The following is a 21234-nucleotide window of genomic DNA, read 5'->3' on the forward strand; positions in this document are numbered from 1 at the left end:
GTCCTTCTTAAAAAGACAGGAGACTATCCCAGGTGGAAAAATGTTCTTGCTGGTATTTAAGTATTTTATTAGTGCATTTAAGTATAATTTATTTTTACCTGGGAGATTAAGATGGCAGCGACTGTAGTTTATTGCAGGCCCATGGAGAAACCACGGTCAAGAAGCTCATAGCTGTTTGACTGATATGGTATACCAACCGGCTAGTCCAGTGTCCTGCTTAACATGTTCTGAATTCTTAATGGCCAATTCACACCTCACAGGCAAACTTCAACAGACATGTTTGTTGGATCATTATGTTACCCCTGTTGGCATCTGTTGCTGTTGGCTAGAGTTTGTTTTCACCTGACTGAACATGTTCAGTCAGCATTTGCTGGTGTCTGTTGGGGCTGTGTGAACATAAGTTGTTTTCCATAAAATTCTGAAATCCAACAGCCAACTTGTTTGTTTGTGCAGTGTGTTTGTTTTAATCTACAGTGGTTGAAAAGCTCTTGCCAGCTTGACTGGAATGGTCAACCTGCTGAGGTAGTAGACTATTTTGATCGAGGGCTCAGTTGGAAGAACCAGGTCACCCAGCTGTTTTATAGAAGCTTGTTTGTTGGTGGTTGAAAAGTTTGACCACCTATTGTCTATACCAATTAGCTGTTCAACCACATAAAACAGCTTTGATGGGCTAGAAATAAAATATATAGTTCCAAAAAATAAATAAATAAAAGAAATAGCAGGAACATCAGGGGGTTTAAGCACTTTAAGGCATTTAAGCACACATGAAAAAAAGACATTACATATTCTTTAGCAAGTCTATAACCACCCAAATCAATGATTTAAAGCCTTTTTTAAATCCTGGTAATTTCCCTAAGAAACATGATGATTATGACTGTTATAGCACCACCTTATGGTCTGATCTCCATAAAATGTTTGTATGCTTGTTTAGAATAATCTTGAGTTTTTAAAGTTTGGAGTTTTTGTATAGTTTTTTTATTTATATTTGGACCTGCTTTTTCTAAAGAACCTCCTTATAGCTGCACATTTTTGGGGATAATTACTGATCTAGAGAGTCCAGAGAATCGTTCTGCAGTGCTTTTATTGAGGTAGACCGAAAAACCTAGGACTAGTTCACAAAAATAAGTTCACATAATTACAAATATTTAATGATTCGATTGACAACAGTGGTTCTTGGGGGATAATTGCTCAGTACGAGGAGATCGAATGATATGAATGTTGTTTGAATGTTTGAAATGCCACAAGATAACAGAGGCATAACGTTTGTTTGACCCACCTAGTGGCCAATTTCCTTCAGGATTCTTATTTCTCCGTTAACCTTGTCTAATGGGTGCTCAAAATTCATTGGCTAATGGAAGTCATATTTTTTGAGATACGTGAATGTCTTCATAGACACTTGTGACACCTTGGACAAATACAAGGCATACCAATTTTCAAGTCATTCAGACTAACAGGCGTGTAGTTATTGCCATTTTTATGTTTTTGTCCCCTGTTATAGCACCAACAAGTGGCCAAACTCTGAATTTTTGTTTTTTTACTGTGACCTCAGATTGAGTTCTTACATATGTGTTCTGACTTTGGTGAAAATATCTTTTCATTCAAGAGTTCTAGGTGTTTTAGTAAAAGTGGCTCCACCCCTTAAGAATGTTTGGCGCCCGGTTGCAAAGAAGAGTTGAAAGTTTAACTTCTTTTTGATAATTATTAATATTTCTGCACTGGTTTGGTTCTGATCAGGTGAAAAACCTAGGACTAGTTTATTTGATGCAAAGATTCCAAAGATACTTTATCGCTGTAGCGCCACCGTCAGGTCGAATGGGGGTGAGCCTTGGTGACATTGTAGAGGGTGTGAGTACTACAATCCCTCCAAGTTTCAAGTCTCTACAACTTATGGTTTGGTCTGCTCAATCACTTTTATGTGAAGAATGCCATTCTGACTATTACAAAAGGACCTAAGTGCTATGCTCTTGAACCCCTAACAAATGTTGTTACCTGTGAAAAAGATGGAACATTTGGGATACACTTCTATGGTGCATGACCTGCACCATTTATCCTGGCAAACTCACCAACTCTATGTGTGGCCTCAGTGGTTCTTCTACTGTGGAAATGAACTACAACCAGCCCAAAGTCGATAAAATGTAGACATGTACAGAAAGCCATCAACACCAATGTGGCATCTCTGCGAGAGGTCTTCCTCAGTCAGTATGGATATGGCTGGTGGGTGGATGAGAGGACAAATACAGCCATCTGCTCAAAAATCCGCCCAGTAAGAGCAAATGCATCACTCTTCTCTTCTGATGTGGTGATTTTCTCCTCTTCCATTTTCCCTCGTTAGAGACCCAGAGTGCGGCGTCACATTTGTCTGACAGACAGAAACATGTTGCACTTTACTGGCACATCACTCTATACAAAGTGGCCTCTAGGGGAGGAAGCACCAGCAGCAGATTGGCTGGCTTTATGTCTGCTTGCTTGGATGTTTTATGCTCTGCCTTTGAAAGTAAGTACAAATGAAATAGTTTGAATCCTACCTGTAAAATCAGATAAAGATGACTGAAGATGATTAAGGCACACAAACAGCATAGGAAAATTTGCTAGGAATGGATAGCTCCCACTGATAATGACATTTATTTGCATGACCTATTCACTAAAGAAATCACGTAAATCAGATAATGGTACAACATACCCAAAAATCATCTATTACAAATAGGTTAGAACTAAAAAAGTAGCCTTACCATTAAGATCCACTGTGATGCTTTTGATGGTGATCTGAACTTCAGGTCCAAGTCAAAAAACCTCTTGAAAAGTAGATTCTGGTGGTGTTTCAGGGGAGGTGTCCTCCATAATCCGCTGCAAGCTCTCAGATTTGGTCCATTCAGTTCCTAAATTCCCTTATTCTTGTTAAATACTCAATTTGCACACTGAGAAAGTCACATAATGGAGAACTACAGATTTCAGCTCCAACTCCAATCAAGGTGTTCAGGGTTACTTCATAATTACAGGCAAGTGTGTTGGATCAGGGCTGGAACTGAAGTCTGCAGTATGGTACGTTGTTAGGGTTTCAAAAGAGGGTTTTTGTATGCAAGCCTGTTTGCACCATTTTTTTTTAAAGGTAATTGCGACTTTTTTTATCTCACAATTCCAATTTTTTTTCAGAATTGCGAGATACAAATTAGCAATTTTGAGAACATACAAGTCTTTTTTCTCCTTCAAAATCATACTTTATAACTTGCAATTACGAGTTTATATCACAATTCTGAGAAAAAGTCCGAATTGAGGAAAAAAGTCAGAATTCTGACTTTATTTCCCGCAATTGTGAGTTTATATCACTCAGAATTGCGAGACTCTATAACATGCAATTGCGAGTTAAGTCATCAGTCTTTAAAAAAAAGAAGCCAGAATTGTGACTTTATAACTCACAATTGTAAGTTTATCTCATAATCTTGACTTTTCTCGCAATTGCGAGTTTACATATGCCAATTCTGAGAGCATATCACTCTTTTCCCCCCTCAAAATCTGACTTTATAATTCACAGTTGCAAGTTTATATCACAATTCTAAAATGTTTTACTCGCAATTGTGTTATCATGCAATTCTGAGAAAAAAGTCAGAACTGTGACTATAATTCACAATTGCAAGTTTATATCATAATTCTGCCTTGATTTCTCGCAATTGTGAGTTTGTATCACTCAGAATTGTGAGACTCTAACATGCAATTGTGAGTTAAGTCAGAATTGTGAGTCAGAACAGTCTTTTTTCCCCTCAAAATCTGACTTTATAACTCACAATTGTGAGTCTATATCACAATTCAGAGAAAAAAAGTCTTGTGACTAACTGACAATTGCAAGTTTATATAATATAATTCTGACTTTGTTTGTGTACATCTCGCAATTCAGACATTTTTCAGCAACTACAAGTTATAGTCAGAATTGCGAGACATAAACTCAAAGTTCCAATTCTGAGAAATCATTTTGAGATCTTTACTACACTGTTATTAACATTAAAAAAAATAAATAAATTCAGTGGCAGAAACAGGCTTCCATATTTCTGGCAATGATTCCATAGAACTGTTTTGGTTCCCCAAAGCCCCTTTAAGTCAACAGTTGAACATTTTAGTGAACTTTTTAATCATCTAAAGAACCATTTTCCACTATAAAGAACCTTTTGTGGAATAGCCACAACTTTAAAGAAAAATGCTGGAGAACCTAGACGTAAATTAATTTATCTTGTGCTTAATCGCAGTCATACATTCTTTACATTCAGAGTATTCATACAGAAATCATTTAAAACAAACTCAACACTTGCCAAGAACGCAAGTGTTGGGCTCATATAGCGTCAGCTGCCCACTGATAAATCTTCTAAATAATGTAGTGTCCAAAGCTCCGCACAGCTTCAAACACAGTGACATTAGATGCGATGCAGCATCGTTACATTGCAGCCTGGAACCTATAGGGGACATTAAAGCAGAGTCAGATGTTTGATTAATAATGTACTGTACATCATAATGCATTCAGCTTCATAGGGTTCTTATGCTAATAACATCATTAAAACCAATCAAAAGCCCATTTACAATTGCTCCATTATTAACATGACCGCACTGCCATGGATGCTTGAAGGAGAGGCATAAACTCAAGCATCTCACACAAATGATCTACATACTCCCACTCAAATCATCTTACAGACTAACTGACGTAGGTATCAAAGTGACAGCTAATCAAATGGATCAAAAAAACTGTCTGCTTCTCTCCCACAATCCTCTCATGCCTTGTTCAGAGCTACCAGACTGGAAAAAGAGAAGTGAAAAGGAAAGCTTGAATTTGTCCCTGTCAGTCATGTTTCATCAAGTCTCATTTACTAAGCAGAGTTTGTGGCAGAGCGGATGTGGCCAGCACTCCTCCCAGCTGAGGCTGAGACCCTGGAGTCAGGACAGGAGGGGATTGAGGGAGCGGCAACATGACTTTAGCTCTCTGTTTCTCATTCTTTCCTTCTTCTGCAATCATTTCTTGTTTTTTGGCATTGTCCAGAAGCAATTTAACAGCCTCGTGGAAAACGACACGGGGGTCAGCTTTGGGGAGGGCAGGACAGTCGCAGCTTGCGCGGAGCTCCAAAGCCTGTAACAACACAGAGAATGACACAGATTAATGCAGATTGATTTAAGCTTTGACCTTTGACCTATGAACCTTCCATCTCTTCATCTCTACCCAGGTGACACTGCTTTTTAAGGATAGATGGATGGAAATAGTGACATGGATGGATGGATGGATGGATGGATAGATACAGTGACATGAAATTTGGACATGGAAATCTACATGGATGACGGATGGAAACAGTGATATGAAATCTGGAAATAGTGATATGAAATTTGGATAGATGGATGAAACTAGTGATATGAAATCTGGATGGATGAAAATACTGATATGAAATCTGGACATAGTGATATGAAATCTGGATGGATGGATGTAAATAGTGATGAATGAATGGAATGGAAATATTGACATGAAATTTAGATGAACGGAAATAGTGATATGAAATCTGGAAATAGTAATATGAAATCTGGATGGATAGATAAATGAATGGAAACTGACAAATCTACATGGATAATGGATGGAATTTAAAATCTGGATTGATGAATGGATGAAACTAGTGACATGAAATCTGGATGGATGGATAGATAAATGGATGGAATGGAAATATTGACATGAAATTTGGATAAATGGAAATAGTGATATGAAATCTGGATGAATAGATAAAAATGGTGATATAAAATCTAGATGGATTGATGATAACTGGAAAGGAAATGAAATACTGACATGAAATTTGATTTAATGGAAATAGTGATATGAAATCTGGATGCATGATGGATAGAAATAGTGATATGAATAGATGAAATGGAAATATTGACATGAAATTTGATAGAACGGTAAGAATGGACAGATGGAAATACTGATATGAAATCTGGAAATAGTGATATGAAATCTGGATGGATAGATGAATGAATGGAAACTGACAAATCTACATGGATAATAATGACATGAAAAGACATGGATGGTGGACGGAAATAGAGATATGAAATCTGGATGATGGATTGATGATGAATGGAATGAAAAGGGAATACTGACATGAAATTTGGATGAATAAAACAGTGATATGAAGTCTGGATGGATGGACGGATGGAAATACTGATATGAAATCTGGAAATAGTGATATGAATGGATGGAATAGAAATAGTGACATGAAGGATGGATGAACAGTAATAGTGACATGATGGATGGATGGATGGATGGATGGATGGATGGATGGATGGATGGATGGATGGATGGATGGATGGATGGATGGATGGATGGATGGATGGATGGATGGATGGATGGATGGATGGATGGATGGATGGATGGATGGATGGATGGATGGATGGATGGATGGATGGATGGATGGATGGATGGATGGATGGATGGATGGATGGATGGATGGATGGATGGATGGATGGAAACAGTGACAAATCTACATTGATAATGAATAGAAACATGAAATCTGAATGGATGGACAGAAATGCTGATGTGAAATCTGGATGGACGAATGGATTGATTGACAGTGACAAATCTACATGGATAATGGATGGAAATATGAAATCTGGATTAATGGATGGATGGATGGATGAAACTAGTGACATGAACTCTGAATGGATAGATGGAAAAGTGATATTAAATCAAGAAGGATGGATAAAAATAGTGTTATGAAAACTGGATGGATGGATGGAAACAGGGACATAATCTACACAGATAATGGATGGAAATATGAAATCTAGACAGATGGATAGATGAAACTAGTGATATAAAATCTGGATAAATAGATGGATGGAAATAGTGATATGAAAACTGGGTGGATGGAAACAGTGACATGAAATCTATATGGACGTTAGATGGAAATAATGATATGAAATCTGGATTGATTGATAAAAATAGTGATATGACTTTGGATGGATGGTTGGATGGATGGAGTAATGATATGAAATCTAAATGGATGGATGCCAGATTGGTGTAAATAGTGATATGAAACCTGGATGGATTGGAAAAATTATAAAACAAAAAAAAAGATAGATAATTAAAATAAAAAATAATATAAAAAGGGATGGATGCATACACTGAATAGTGATATCAAATTTGGATGAACTGTAACATACAAATGAATTGATGGAGTTATAGAAATAGTGATCAAAATGGTTTGGAGTAGTTATTGAATGGATGGACGGATGGATGAGCATAGACCAGGAATACATTAAAGACATCCAGACTCTTTTACAAAGACTGATTTGACAAAACCCCGGCCCCTACTATGTTTTGTCTGTGACCTCTGAACTATGACCTTTGACCTCCATTATGTGTGATGGAGTAACAGCCCTCAGAACACTGGATCAATAATGTGTTTCAAAAACACCAGCAACCAGCACCAGCACAAAAGACACTTAACGCAAAGTATTTTTCTAGTTAAATTATTATTCTGAACCATGTGCCCCAGGGAAAACAGATCAGGCCAAGCTGCTAAATACTCACTCAAACCAGGAAGACGGGCAGTTTAAAACAACACCGCAATGTTTGAGAATCAGGCCATTAGGGAAACTCTACAAAACAAATGACACTTGATGAAAGAGTGGCTGGAACAAAGATTATTAAGAGGAGGGACACATCAATTGCATACTTACAACCAATGTGAGACAGAACACTTTTAAAAAAGCAGATGCATTTTTGAAAAACAACAATTATTGATTTTACAAATAAAAAAACAAAACAGTTCTGTTAATGTATATCTAGTTTACTTGGTGCTGTGAAGTTAAAAATAAGTTTCTGAAAATTTTATTATAACATTTTTGTTCCACTTCTATTGATTTTTTTGTTTGTTCATAAATTACCTATTATTTTCCCCTAAAAAAAATACAGTAAAGGATAAAACTAGGTTGAATTATAAATCTAAATGTATAAATATATATATAATATATATAGAAATTAATACAATGTTTACAGTGGCATGCAAAAGTTTGGGAGCCCCTTGCAGAATCTGTGAAAATGTAAATCATTTTAACAAAACAGAAGATATTTTTCCTGAGTAAGATATTTTACAAAAAAGATGTTTACATACAGTCCATAAGACTTTAAATGTTTGGGAACCCTTGATTCTTAATACTGTGTGATCTACGACTGAACACTGTTCTTCAGAAAAATCCTCCAGGTCCTGCAGATTCTTCAGTTTTCCAGCATCTTTTGCATATTTGAACCCTTTCCAGCAGTGACTGTTTGATTTTAAGATCCATCTTTTCTCACTGAGGATAATTGAGGGACTCAAATACTATTAAACAACTATTTAAAAAAAAAAAAAAAAAGGTTCAAACATTCACTGATGCTCCAAAAGCAAACACGATGCATTAAGAGCCAGGGGGTTAAAACTTTTGAACAAGATGAAGATGTCCAATTTTTTTATATTTTGCTGAAATATCAGCCCTTCGGATGCAACAGAACATACTTGCATGTTTCCCAGAAGACAAACTGAGTACAATTTACCTTGATATTCAAATTCAAAAAGTTTTCACCCCTGACTCTTAATGCATCGTGTTTCCTTCTGGAGCATCAGTGAATGTTTGAACCTTTTTTTAATAGTTGTGTTTCAGTCCCTCAATTGTCCTCAGTCACTGCTGGAAAGGGTTCAAATATGCAAAAGCTGGTAGAAAACTGAAGAATCTGCAGGACCTGGAGGATTTTTCTGAAGAACAGTGCTTAGTTTAACTCATGAACAACCATCACAAAACAAAACAACAGTAGTAGATCATACAGGTAACCACACATAGTAAAAACTTTATTTAGGTTATTTTAATAATTTCAGCTATTTTATATACATAAACATCTTTTATGTAAAATATCTTACTCAAGACAGTACTAAATAAAAAAAATAACATGTATTTTGTATGATCTCTCTTATTTTGTTAAAATTATTCACATTTTCAGATTCCTCAAGGGGTTCCCAAACTTTCGCATGCCATATGGCAGCAAATATAAAAAATATATAAATATTAGTTCCCATTTCATATATATTTTTGTAAATAAATAATTGAGGATTGCTTTATAAATACACTAGCATATACAGTTGATAGTGAACTATGAACTTCATCAGATAACTCAAACAGTCACTCTTATAAAAAGACTACTTCTACAAAATCTGCTTATATTCATGTATACAGCATCAGGAGACTAAGGGGAGTCCACACACACACTTCTCTATGGTAATTCTCATTAGCGGGCACGCGTTGGACGAGTCTCCATTGGCTCAGGTTAAAGAGGGTGAGAACAGAGAGAGATGGAGGGCGTTTTAAAGTAACTTCCCGAAGGAGTAAGTAATAGCTTCCACTCAACAGAAATACACACGCATTACAGTTGATGGACAATTAGAGTCCTGGCCATCTGCTCCTTCTGTGTTTGAAGTGTGCGAGTATGCAAGCAGGACTGTTAAGAGTTCAAGCTCAAGGTTAAGTAAGGCCCCTGCATGCCACTAAAATTCATACATTCAGGCATCCTTCCGTCGCAGCTTTGCATCGTATATTAGACAGCCATTTTGTGGAGCCACTGGTGCGTGACGGGGAGAGAGCATGTTCCTGTAGATGGCTGTCCACATTGCTCTACAGTCTACGGTTCACTCTATAAACAGTATGTTAACCTGAGCTCTTTGTTTAAAGCAGGTGGTCAAGGGTTGGCTGGTTAGCATCATCCAGTTAGCCCCTGCTGGTAGATGTAGTAACTACACCACCTGGCTTTCTCTGTTGACAGGTGTAACTGTCAATTCTGTAGGAAGGTTTTTGCAAGTAGCAAATATTTCATCATTTTATAATAGATGTTTTACCAGTGCCTAATCTTTTTTTTTTCGAGGGCTCTTAAAGCGTGAAATCGATTTATAATTTTCCATCTGCTGCCTAACATCACAAGATACTTACATAAACACTACACTTACACACATCCAGCACACACCGACACAGGAACATGTGTTCCTAGCCCACAAAAATATCACTGAGACCAACCAACATCTCTTTTGTATGACACATACAGGTTATTTTTTATAAAAATTATTATCTAGAACCCGATTTATAATTGTTACTATTACTTTTTACAATTATTACTTTTATTCAGCAAGAATAGGTTAAATTGATCAAAAGTGACAGTAAATGAGCATATCAGAATGATTTCTGAAGGATCATGTGACATTGAAAACTATGGAAGCCCGTTTCCGCCACTGAATAAAAAAAAGGTTATTGCGACTTTTAAAACTCTTTTTAAACTTGATGTAAACTCACAATTGAGTTATAAAGTCAGAATTATGATATAAACTCACAATTCTGACTTTTTTCTCAGAACTGTGAGATATAAACTCGCAATTGTGAGTTATAGTTCAATTTTGAGGGTAAAAAAAAGACTATGTTCTCAGAACTGCGAGTTTATATCTCACTATTCTGAATTAATAACTCACAATTGGCTGTTATAAAGTCAGAATTGTGATATAAACTCGTAATTCTGAGAAAAAAGGTCACAATTGCAAGATATAAACTCACAATTCAATACACAATTCTGACTTTATCTCTCAGAATTGCGAGTTTATATCTCACAATTCTGACTTTCTAACATAATTGCGAGTTATCTCACAATTCTAACTTTTTAATTGACAATTGCGAGTTTATAATCAGGCAATTCTGACCTAATTTCTTAGAATTGCAAGTTTATGTCTCAAAATTCTGACTTTATAACTCACAATTGTGAGTTTATATCTTACAATTCTGAGAAAAAAGTCAGAATTGCAGGATGAAAACTTGTGAAATGAAAATTATGAAAAAATGTCAGAACTGTGAGATAAAAAGTCGCTATTACAGGAGTTAATATCTCACAATTCTGAATTAATAACTCACAATTGCCTGTTATAAAATCAGAATTGTGATATAAACTCGCAATTCTGAGAAAAAGTCACAATTGCGAGATATAAACTCACAATTCTGAGAAAAATCTGAATTATGAGTTTATATCTCAAAATTCAGACTTTATAACTTACAATTGCGAGTTTATATCTCACAATTCTGACTTTATAGGCTAACTCACAAATGCAAGTTTATGCGAGAAAAACGTCAGAATTGTGAGATATAAACTTGCAATTGTGAGAAAAAAAACTGGCTTCCATAGAAGACTGAAGTAATGACTTCTGAAAATTCAGCTTTGCATCACAGGAATAAATTACATTTTAAGATATATTCAAATAGAAAGCGGTTATTGTAAATTGTAATAATATTTCACAATATCTCACACGTTTTACTGTATTTTTGATCTAATAAACTTGAACAAGGCTGCTTTTATTTAAAATAAATAAAAAAATCTAAACAACCCCAAATGGTAGTGTAATTATTATTGTTACAGTTGTTTTAATAATTTATTTCCATATTTGTTTTGGATTAATTGTTCTCACATGAGAATGGAAAGATTTCCTGCAATGCATCCAAGTCACAAGTGTCGATCTGACCATATTTAGTTCTAGAAGTAAAACCAACGGAACACATGAAGCTAGACTTCTCATCCTGCATTACCTAACTACAGCGGCACTAACACTACGATGGTACTGACTGACACCAACAAAGTCATTGGATGCAAAACTCACTTTTACATGTTGTTTGAACATTAATGGCAGTTTGTGTTTTGCAGCTAAACGCAGCTAAAGTAAACATTACGGCTCGTCATCCGTTGGCAGAGAGGGGCGGGGCGAGCAGAGCTCATTAGCATTTAAAGGAACAGGCAACAGAATAGCTTGCTCTAAAAAAGGCTGATTTTGACAAGGTAAAAAGAGTGTTTTTTACACTACCATTGAGAAATTTTAACCAAAGTATGTTATAGATATCTCATTAAGACCCAAAAGAATCATATCAACTTGTGGAAAATGGGCATCAAATGAACCCTTTAAAGTAAGGGAGTGGAATTTACCATGGATTTGGACAAAGCAACAAACAAAGAACAAAAAAAACTTCAGGCCTGCGACTGCAGCGCAGCAACAACAGCAGGAACAAGTTGTACTTTCACACCAACAGTGAGGCTCTAAACAGAAAATCAAGTCAATATTTCCTTCAGGACATGGCCTTAAATTGTAAAACGATTATCTTGAATCCACCACAGGATTATTACATAACTTCATCATAAGGAAATCTCATTTACAAGAAGAAGTGGGTCATATTTACATCTAAACTGTTAATAATTTATGCTGGGCAAGTGGATTCACAGCAAACTAGCGCAGGTGACACCTGGACTATAAACACTTCCACAATCCAATTTTCAAATTGCCATCAAGAACGTTGGTATTTTGTGAGAGGAAATTGTGTTTGTTCAGAATCAAGCATAAAATCTTGATGGAACTCAATTCATACTCCAACAAATCACAGTCATGCATTTCATGCAGTGCATTATATATCGTGATGTGCCGCATAACGGCTCACATGGTGAATTATTTAGCTTCAATCACTTATGAAGGCTTTCTCCTGTGGTTGCTAGTACTGATTTAAGGATTCCACCGTATGCATGTTGAGTTTCCTGACATTCATGGATGCTCCAGGCCTTTTCACGGCTTTTGTGTTTGGTTTTCCCTTCCAGCAGAAGAGCATTTATCTGTTCATTCCCACTATGAACGTGGTCTAAGGCATGTGTGTAGAGAGTTGAGTTTGCTCCAGAGCAGAGAGGTCTCCAGACGTCTCGTTAGCTTTAGTGCAGTCTGGAATTCAGACGTGTCTGCGAGACCTACGGTGTGAGTTTCTGATGGAAACTCTGCAGATTTAATTTAAATACAGAAGGCACCTCTCCCTTGAAAAAGAGCTTGGGCTTAACTAAACAGTCAAAGTTAAAAATGCATGTTTTTTGGATCATCTCAAATCATCATGGAGAACATTAGTTCATTGCTTGAATGCTGCCATCATTAAAGATATACCAAAACACTGACATTCTGAAATTAACGTTCATTCTTCGTTGTTTTCTTTGTCATTAGAGCAGAAATGCAAGATGGAAGCTTTTGGAGTGGTCTCAGACTTTTGCACCCCAGTCAAGGTAAAATAGTTTTTACACAATCAAATGCTGTTCAGTAGGAGTGCTATTAAAAATAAAATTAAGAAATATGATAGGGCCCTATGATTTCCATGATGAGGAAAAAATGGACGGAATCACGGAATCTGGTCAGAAAAATGGAAATTACAATATAACTCAGAATGTCACGGAATTTGCCAAATTTTGGATGAATAAATAAAAAGTAGGTTTCACACTTACATCAAAACGCTATGTGGACTAGTGTCTGTGAATATTACACCGCAAAAATACCATTTTAATATGAATCCTGCATGTTCTGCAGGTCTTTACTAGCCTAGAATCTAGACGTGCCCCTAGCGGCAGCAAATTACATTTGCTTCCAAGGGCAGTCTAGTTACTCTCAATTCACTTAAGATTTCGAAAAATCCAAGATGTACTGGGCCAATCACGAGTCAGTGGGCGGGCCTAACATGATGACGACTGACCTGCGACCATAAGTTCCATCAGACATTCTCTGGTTCTATGAATTACGCGTGAAAAACTGAACAGTATTTATATCATTTTTTACCTTTGATAAACAGCCACGTCCATCTGTCCTGAGCACGAGTTTAGCATTAGGCTCGTTACATGTGAACGCGCACTGGCGTAGTATACGCAAACACCGGAAGCGATCTGTCGCTTGTATACAACACTCATTGTTTACACAGTGCACAGAGATTGTAGGTATAGCGGCTATTCAAAATGGTAATTACTTGCGCTTATCCTGGTTGTTCAAACCGATTTAAAGCTAAAAGATTACGTTTACTTGCGCAAACTCATCCGGGACTTTTCACTGATTTCCCCTTACGACGTTTGCGTATACTAAGGCAGAGCGCGTACACATGTAACGAGTCGAATGCTAAACTCGTGCTCATGACAGAAGGACGTGGCTGTGTATCAAAGGTAAAAAATTATATAAATACTGTTCAGTTTCTTGCAAAAACTGATCGTTTTGTGTCTTAGGACATCAATGTATCGTCACGAGCCGCAGGGTGTAATTTGGATTTGTCTGTGCATCCTTTTGTTTACTTTTAAAGGTCTGGTGCAAATCTATGTCCATTATTTGGCTGACAGACTGCACCGGTTTTCGTTAAAAATCTTCGTCGCTCTGACTACGTCACCTTCTTCGTAGCTCTGATTGGTTGTAGCGCTATCCTATTGCGTGGAGAGGGAGTTTGAAAGACAACCGTTTATCCCACCCCTACGGTTGAGCCCTGTCTATGGAGAGTGCCCAGACCCTACATTTATGTGGGCCTGGCTTGTCAGGCTAGGTCTTTACAGCAACCCGTCAAAATAAAAGTTTGGTTTAACTTGAAGAAAATGTGACAGAAATGTACTATTTATTGTAATAGCAGTACTAATAATATCATCATTATTAAAACATTATTTTTAAATAAATATTTACCAGAAAATGATTTACTAGAATTTAGCAGAAAACCGTAAATACACACCACAGTATTCCTGGGAAAAAAAATATAATAAATTATTATTATTTTTATAAAATCAATTATTTTGAGATGATTGATTAATTATATTTAACGAAACCATTAAAATGGAATCCAGAAAATTAATGGAAAACAAAATTGTAACTGAAAAAAACTGAATTTAAACTTAATTTTTGTTTAATAAATTGCTGTTTAATATTGTAAGTTTCATAATTTCAATTAATTACACATGCTTTTTTATGAATAAAATTTAGTCTATGAACAAAGTCTAGGAAAATTAAAAGGAAAAAAAAAACAGAATTCACAAAAATTAAAACGGAAGAAACATATTTTTATATAAATAAAACAGAATTTGGGAAAAAATAAAACAGATTTCAAAGGGCCCTAATATCATTGTATTCATTCAAACACAAAAATACAAAAAATAGACATATTTAATACAAATAAATATACATTTTAAAAAATCTCTGTGTCTATTTCATTAATTTGTTTGTTTAAAATATAAGTTAAATATAGTAACAATAATAGTACATTAGTAAGTCTATTTTAAATGCCATTTTTTTAAATGCATGAATTGTCATTTTATCGATTGGCAAAGGGCTAAAGAAAGGCAAGTGGCAAATAGATAAAGAGAAGTAATCTGTAAATGCTTTATTAAATTCAAATGAAATGATGCATTAAAAAACATTTACTGTTAAATTTAACTAGATTTTAAATATCAATTAAATAATCTTTAGTATTGAATATTGTTTGAACAAGCATTTATTTCAATTTCAATTTTAATTTGATCATTGTACTTTTTTTTTTTTCAAGATGATTATTTCATTTTATTTTCAACAAAACGTTTAGTCCACCACAGTCCGCAATCTATATGTTTACCACTTTTTTAAAGAAAACTGGAAATAATGAGAAAGGACAGGGAACTGGGACTGGGAATGCAACTGGGAAAGCTTAGCAAGGTTATGAACAAGTACTGTATGCTAGGCCATTAGTTCAATTGCTTTAACCATTTGAAAATACCGATACCATCTCAACCATGAATTTTAATGCTGGTATATAGCATTGTACATGTTACATTTTGCATTTATGTGGAAAGATTTCACTCATGTAGCCTTATCTAATGATATCAAAAGATGCACGTATTTGCTTTCGAGTGCTTTACCTCAGGGACAAAGCGGTCCAACTGTCTGACACGGTTTTGGTGAGAAGGGTGTGTGGACAGCCACTCTGGGATGGTGGGTTCCCCTCTCAACTGATCATAGATCTCCATCTGCTGCCAAAAGACTGGACCCGCCCTCACATCAGCACATGCCTGACAGAAACACACACAAATCTCAATAAATACAAATACAGAGATGGTTTTCAGGCATGTTGAAGCTCAACCATCATCAAAGGAAGCAAACAGGGAGATGACACACACACATACAACCCCACAGGCGCTCAAAGCTCCGAGAGCAGGGTGGCTCATGGACAGCATGACTCATGACTAGTCTAGCAAGCCTCGCATCGTTACCGCAGCAACGTGCCAGTGTCCTTCACCGAGCCGGCTGTGGCAGGCCAGATCTGGGCCCGTTTACGAGCAGCAGGCGGCCCGTTATTACTACTATAAGAGATAGAAGGGAATTGGCTGTTTCTCCATAATGATGCCAAGCATGGGATCAGGAGACATGCTGTCAGGAAGAGCACTACACCGTGAATCACAGCACTGCCACGTACAGAGAAACCATTCCGTCAAGCAGTTTGTAAAGAAACAGTGCCATCTAGACGTCAGGTAGGATACTGTGACTATAAATGACTAATAAAAAGCAGGCTCCCCAGCACAGAATTGCATTTTTGTCTTATCCAAGTACTTACTAGTTTTTATTTAGAGTGACATACAGATGAAGTGTGTAATTCCCAAGTATGCCATGCCTTCAAAAGTGAACTGTATTTTTTGTCAAGTGTATATATGGAAGCACTAAAATGCCATGGATTATTATTATTTTTCATTCTTATTTCCTGTTTTCCGACTTAAAGTCTTGTATGGCTTAATCTAACTTAAATGATGTCTCCTACTGAATTATACAGTAGAAAACCCATGAAAAATGTACGTTATTTAAAAAATCCACATTGTTTTATACATATTTTGCACTATGGAGGGCGCCATTATTTTAATGAGATGAAATGGTTGCACTCGCTGAGCAACTGGCGCTACCTGTTGCAATTTTTAATCGCAACACAGTAAACAACTTTAAATATTGATATGATGCCATATTGTGCGGCTTTTGGTTGTAATTTTCAGTCAAAGGACAACAAGAGAAGCAATGTAAGTCTTCACCGCTTTCCTAGAGATAAGAAGATGAGAAAAGAATGGGAAGATGCCTGTGGATGAATAAAACTTCCTAAAGACCCGCGTCTTTGTTCTCTCCACTTTAGCCCTGATGCCTTTGAGGCTTTTTAGTAGACCACAGCTACTATAAATCACTAATAAAAAGCAGGTTCCCCAGCAGAGAACTGCATTTTGTTCTTCATCCAGTTTTCTAGTAATAAGAAGTTAATAATTATTGGTTTTTATTTAGAGTGACATAAAGGTAAAGTGTGTAATATTTACTGTAAGTATGCCATTCTTACAAAAGTGAACTGTAATTTTTGTCAAGTACATGGAAGCCATTAGATGCCATGGATTTTTTTTTTCGACATTCTACAATGCTGCTTTATCGATGTTAAAGGAATCCCCGGGTATTAAGACTTGTTTGGCTTAATATAACACATTATATCTGTTACTGAATTATTTAGTAGAAAACCTATTAAAAATGTACATTATTTTTAAAAAATCTACATCGTTTTATACATATTTTGGATTATGGGGGCACCATTATTTAGATACAAAATGGTTGCACTCTGTGAACTACTGGCGTTACCTGTTGCTATTTTTACTGCAACACAACTTGAAATACACAACTTAAAAAATAATTTACTGATAAGATGCCACAATGTGTGGCTTTTGGTTGTAATTTTCAGTCGAAGGGCAACATAAGAAGCAATGCAAGTCTTCACTGCTTTTTAAGTCTACGTTTAGCTATGCTACACAGTACTGCTCTGCTTATCCATGCGCTGTAAATTATGAAACACATATATAAACGTAAATTATTAAACAGCTGCTTACACTGTGAAACTGTCTTATAGTGCATTTTATGCAGACATTTTATCAATGTGTTCCCTTGGAATTGAACCCTGATAATAATAAAAATTCTGCAGTACCTTGGCAGCCAGCTGCAGGCCAACCTGGTCCGCCTCTGCCTCCAGCTTACGACTGAAGGGTCGGTCAAATAAGAACTACAACACAAAAAGAAAATGAGAGAGAGAATATGCAGTTAAATGAGCTATTCTGACAGTGCACACAGAAACTATATTGAGTAAACAGAAGAAGATGGACAGAATGAAGTGAACCATATTTGGAGAAGAAAATGACTAGGAGATAAAAAGCCCAACCATTAAAATGTAATTTATTTTAAATGTAATGGGGGAAGACGATGAAAAACAAGGAAAGAAAGGGATGAGAATATCCACATTATAAGGAGAGCAAGAGAGTATGTGGTTTCTTAGAGGAAAAACACCATAAAAAAACAGTACAATTAAATTGAAAGTGGGCCTTTGTTTCACGCCACACAGTGATTCAGAAAATGCAAATTCAATATCCATTTAGAAGACAAATAAATGTAGCTGAATTTTAACTAACCTCAAATTGAAGTCCTTAGAAATCCAAATAAGATCTCCTCTGAGATATTGTTATTGTTTTACAATGGTGGCGAGAGAGTACTTGAGAAGGTTTCTTTGAGCTCAAGTAGAGGACTATAGTAATTCACATTTAAAGGGTCTTTTAGGGATTTTAGAATCAATATTTAAAGAGCGTTTGCATCATTAAATGGACCAACCCAACCTAAACGGAGTCCCATCACGTCTTAAGCTTAATTCTGAACAAACAACACTGAATGCAATATATAACATACAGTCGTGGCCAAAAGTTTTGAGAATTACATAAATATTGGAAATTGGATAAGTTGCTGCTTAAGTTTTTATAATAGCAATTTGCATATACTCCAGAATGTTATGAAGAGTGATCAGATGAATTGCATAGTCTGTCTTTGCCATGAAAATTAACTTAATCCCGAAAAAAACTTTCCACTGCATTTCTTTGCTGTTATTAAAGGACCTGCTGAGATCATTTCAGTAATCGTCGTGCAGATCATTATGTCAGGCTGATTGGGTTAGAATGGCAGACTTGACATGTTAAAAGGAGGGTGATGCTTGAAATCATTGTTCTTCCATTGTTAACCATGGTGACCTGCAAAGAAACGCGTGCAGCCATCATTGCCTTGCATAAAAATGGCTTCACAGGCAAGGATATTGTGGCTACTAAGATTGCACCTAAATCAACAATTTATAGGATCATCAAGAACTTCAAGGAAAGAGGCTCAATTCTAGTTAAGAAGGCTTCAGGGCGTCCAAGAAAGTCCAGCAAGCGCCAGGATCGTCTCCTAAAGAGGATTCAGCTGCGGGATCGGAGTGCCACCAGTGCAGAGCTTGCTCAGGAATGGCAGCAGGCAGGTGTGAGCGCATCTGCACACACAGTGAGGCCAAGACTTTTGGAAGATGGCCTGGTGTCAAGAAGGGCAGCAAAGAAGCCACTTCTCTCCAAAAAAAGAACATCAGGGACAGATTGATCTTCTGCAAAAAGTATGGCGAATGGACTGCTGAGGACTGGGGCAAAGTCATATTCTCAGATGAAGCCTCTTTCCGATTGTTTGGGGCATCTGGAAAAAGGCTTGTCCGGAGAAGAAAAGGTGAGCGCTACCATCAGTCCTGTGTCATGCCAACAGTAAAGCATCCTGAGACCATTCATGTGTGGGGTTGCTTCTCATCCAAGGGAGTGGGCTCACTCATAATTTTGCCCAAAAACACAGCCATGAATAAAGAATGGCACCAAAACACCCTCCAACAGCAACTTCTTCAATCAATCCAACAACAGTTTGGTGAAGAACAATGCATTTTCCAGCACGATGGAGCACCGTGCCATAAGGCAAAAGTGATAACCAAGTGGCTCGGGGACCAAAACGTTGACATTTTGGGTCCATGGCCTGGAAACTCCCCAGATCTTAAAACTTGTGGTCAATCCTCAAGAGGCGGGTGGACAAACAAAAACCCACTAATTCTGACAAACTCCAAGAAGTGATTATGAAAGAATGGGTTGCTATCAGTCAGGATTTGGCCCAGAAGTTGATTGAGAGCATGCCCAGTCGAATTGCAGAGGTCCTGAAAAAGAAGGGCCAACACTGCAAATACTGACTCTTTGCATAAATGTCATGTAATTGTCCATAAAAGCCTTTGAAACGTATGAAGTGCTTGCAATTATATTTCAGTACATCACAAAAACAAAGATCTAAAAGCAGTTTAGCAGCAAACTTTGTGAAAACTAATATTTGTGTCATTCTCAAAACTTTTGGCCACGACTGTATATATATATATATATATATATATATATATATATATATATATATATATATATATAAAATCAGCCAGTAAGATTTTTTTTAAATTCACATTCAGCAAGGACACAATAAACTGATCAAAAGTGACATTAAACACATTCATAATAATACAAAAATACACTGCCATTCAAAAGTTTGGGATCATGCTCATCAAGGCTGCATTTATTTGATAAAAAAAAAAAGTTATATTTTGAAACACTTTTTTTTTTAGCATAATAGTATAGAGAACTGAACCTGCAGAAATTAAAAATAAATAAATAAATATTAAATAATTACATTTATATGTTTTGAATTTCTTCAGGTTTGGTTCTCCAAATTATTGGAGATATTTACCAAATGTCTATGCTTCTACATATGAATAATCAACTTAAGATTTTGGTTTGGTCCTCACACAAAGCTACGTCATTCAAAAGACCTAAAAGGCTCATAAAATATAGTAAACAAATCATATGTAACACTTTGAAGTAATTTCTTTTTGTTGTTTTAAAGCTCGACAGCCACAGTTCACAATGGAAGTCCATTTTCACCACTGAATAAACTATTTAAAAAAAGGTACACTACCAGTCAAAAGTTTTTGAACAGTAAGATTGTTAATGTTCTTTAAAGAATTCTCTTCTGCTCACCAAGCCTGCATTTATTTGATCCAAAACTCAGCAACAACAGTAATATTCTGAAATATTATTTCAATGTAAAATAACATTATTTATTTTTAAAACGTAATTTATTTCTGTGATGCAAAGCAAAATTTTCTGCATCGTTACTCCAGCTTTCAGTGTCACATGATTCTTCAGAAATCATTCTAATATGCTGATTTATAATCAATGTTGTAAAATCTTTTGTAACAATATAAATACCATTAAAAAGTTTGTGGCCAGTAAATTTTTATTCTTTCTTTTTTTTTTTTTTTTTGAAAGAAAGAAATTAAAAACTTTTATTCACTAAGGATGTGTTAAATTGATGACTTATATTGTTAGAAAATTTTTCATTTTAAATAAATGCTGTTCTTTTTTACTCTTTTATTCATCAAAGAATCCTGAAAAAAGTATCACAGGTTCCAAAAAAATATTAAGCAGCACAACTGTTAGAAATAAAGTAATAAATCAGCATATTAGAATGATTTCTAAAAGATCAAGTGACACTGAAAAGTGGAGTAATG

The 21234-nt window shown here is 36.0% G+C and overlaps 1 protein-coding gene across 1 annotated transcript in view; it reads right to left on the reverse strand.

Moving 5' to 3' along the window:
• Positions 1–4103: 4103 nt before the first annotated feature.
• Positions 4104–21234, reverse strand: part of oma1 (OMA1 zinc metallopeptidase) — a 27590-nt gene continuing 10459 nt past the window's right edge. Inside the window, exons 5-7 of the mRNA XM_073816687.1 lie at positions 17791–17865; positions 15713–15862; positions 4104–5104 (exon numbers count right to left, since the gene is read on the reverse strand). Coding sequence (XP_073672788.1) covers positions 4841–5104; positions 15713–15862; positions 17791–17865 — 489 coding nt within the window. The 3' untranslated portion in view covers positions 4104–4840. The remainder of the gene's footprint in view (positions 5105–15712; positions 15863–17790; positions 17866–21234) is intronic.

Source organism: Garra rufa, chromosome 13 (genome assembly GCF_049309525.1).
Source record: "Garra rufa chromosome 13, GarRuf1.0, whole genome shotgun sequence".
In the NCBI taxonomy this organism is placed as follows: Eukaryota; Metazoa; Chordata; class Actinopteri; order Cypriniformes; family Cyprinidae; genus Garra; species Garra rufa.